Genomic DNA, 476 nt, shown 5'->3' with positions numbered 1-476 from the left:
CCCCCTCCCCGTCTGTGGCATGGGCTGGTGGCAGCTAGGAGGCAGGTCCCCAATAATAACCTCTGCCATGGCTACCCACCATCCTCTGGGCAGCAGGGACAGAGCTCGTGCCAGCCTCAGGAAGCTGCCCTGGGCTTGGGCACTGCCACAACAGTTCACCTCCAGCAGGGACTCAGGGGCAACATCACCAGAGATGTCCCACCTCTCAGAGACACCCGTTACCCTGCTACCTACCTTTAGCTTCTTCTCTGCTCTGGCCGCCTGCTTGCAGATGGGGTGCCACACTTCAGAGCCTGCAACGCAGCAAGGGGGAAGAGTTTCATCTCCAAGCACAGCTTGCTGCTGCTGCTAGGGATTGTCCAGCTCCCCCTGCCACTGAGGAGTGCTGTCCCGCAGCACTGATCTGCAGTGCGTGGTCACCGGCGAGGATGTGCCAGTGCTCTCCCAGGCAGCAGCTGCATTAGCCAGCTCCTGTG

General features: G+C 61.1%; 1 protein-coding gene across 1 annotated transcript in view; it reads right to left on the bottom strand.

The window, feature by feature from the left end:
- The window catches only part of ABLIM3 (actin binding LIM protein family, member 3), a gene marked incomplete at its 5' end in the record, with an annotated part of 21,280 nt that overhangs the window by 11,639 nt on the left and 9,165 nt on the right, over positions 1 to 476 (bottom strand). The window contains one exon of the mRNA XM_010139400.1: positions 235 to 293. Coding sequence (XP_010137702.1) covers positions 235 to 293 — 59 coding nt within the window. The remainder of the gene's footprint in view (positions 1 to 234; positions 294 to 476) is intronic.

This window comes from Buceros rhinoceros, unplaced genomic scaffold (genome assembly GCF_000710305.1).
Source record: "Buceros rhinoceros silvestris isolate BGI_N320 unplaced genomic scaffold, ASM71030v1 scaffold20797, whole genome shotgun sequence".
Classification (NCBI taxonomy): Eukaryota; Metazoa; Chordata; class Aves; order Bucerotiformes; family Bucerotidae; genus Buceros; species Buceros rhinoceros.
The sequence above is the reverse complement of the archived record's forward strand: the minus strand, read 5'-3'. Positions and strand labels throughout refer to the sequence as shown.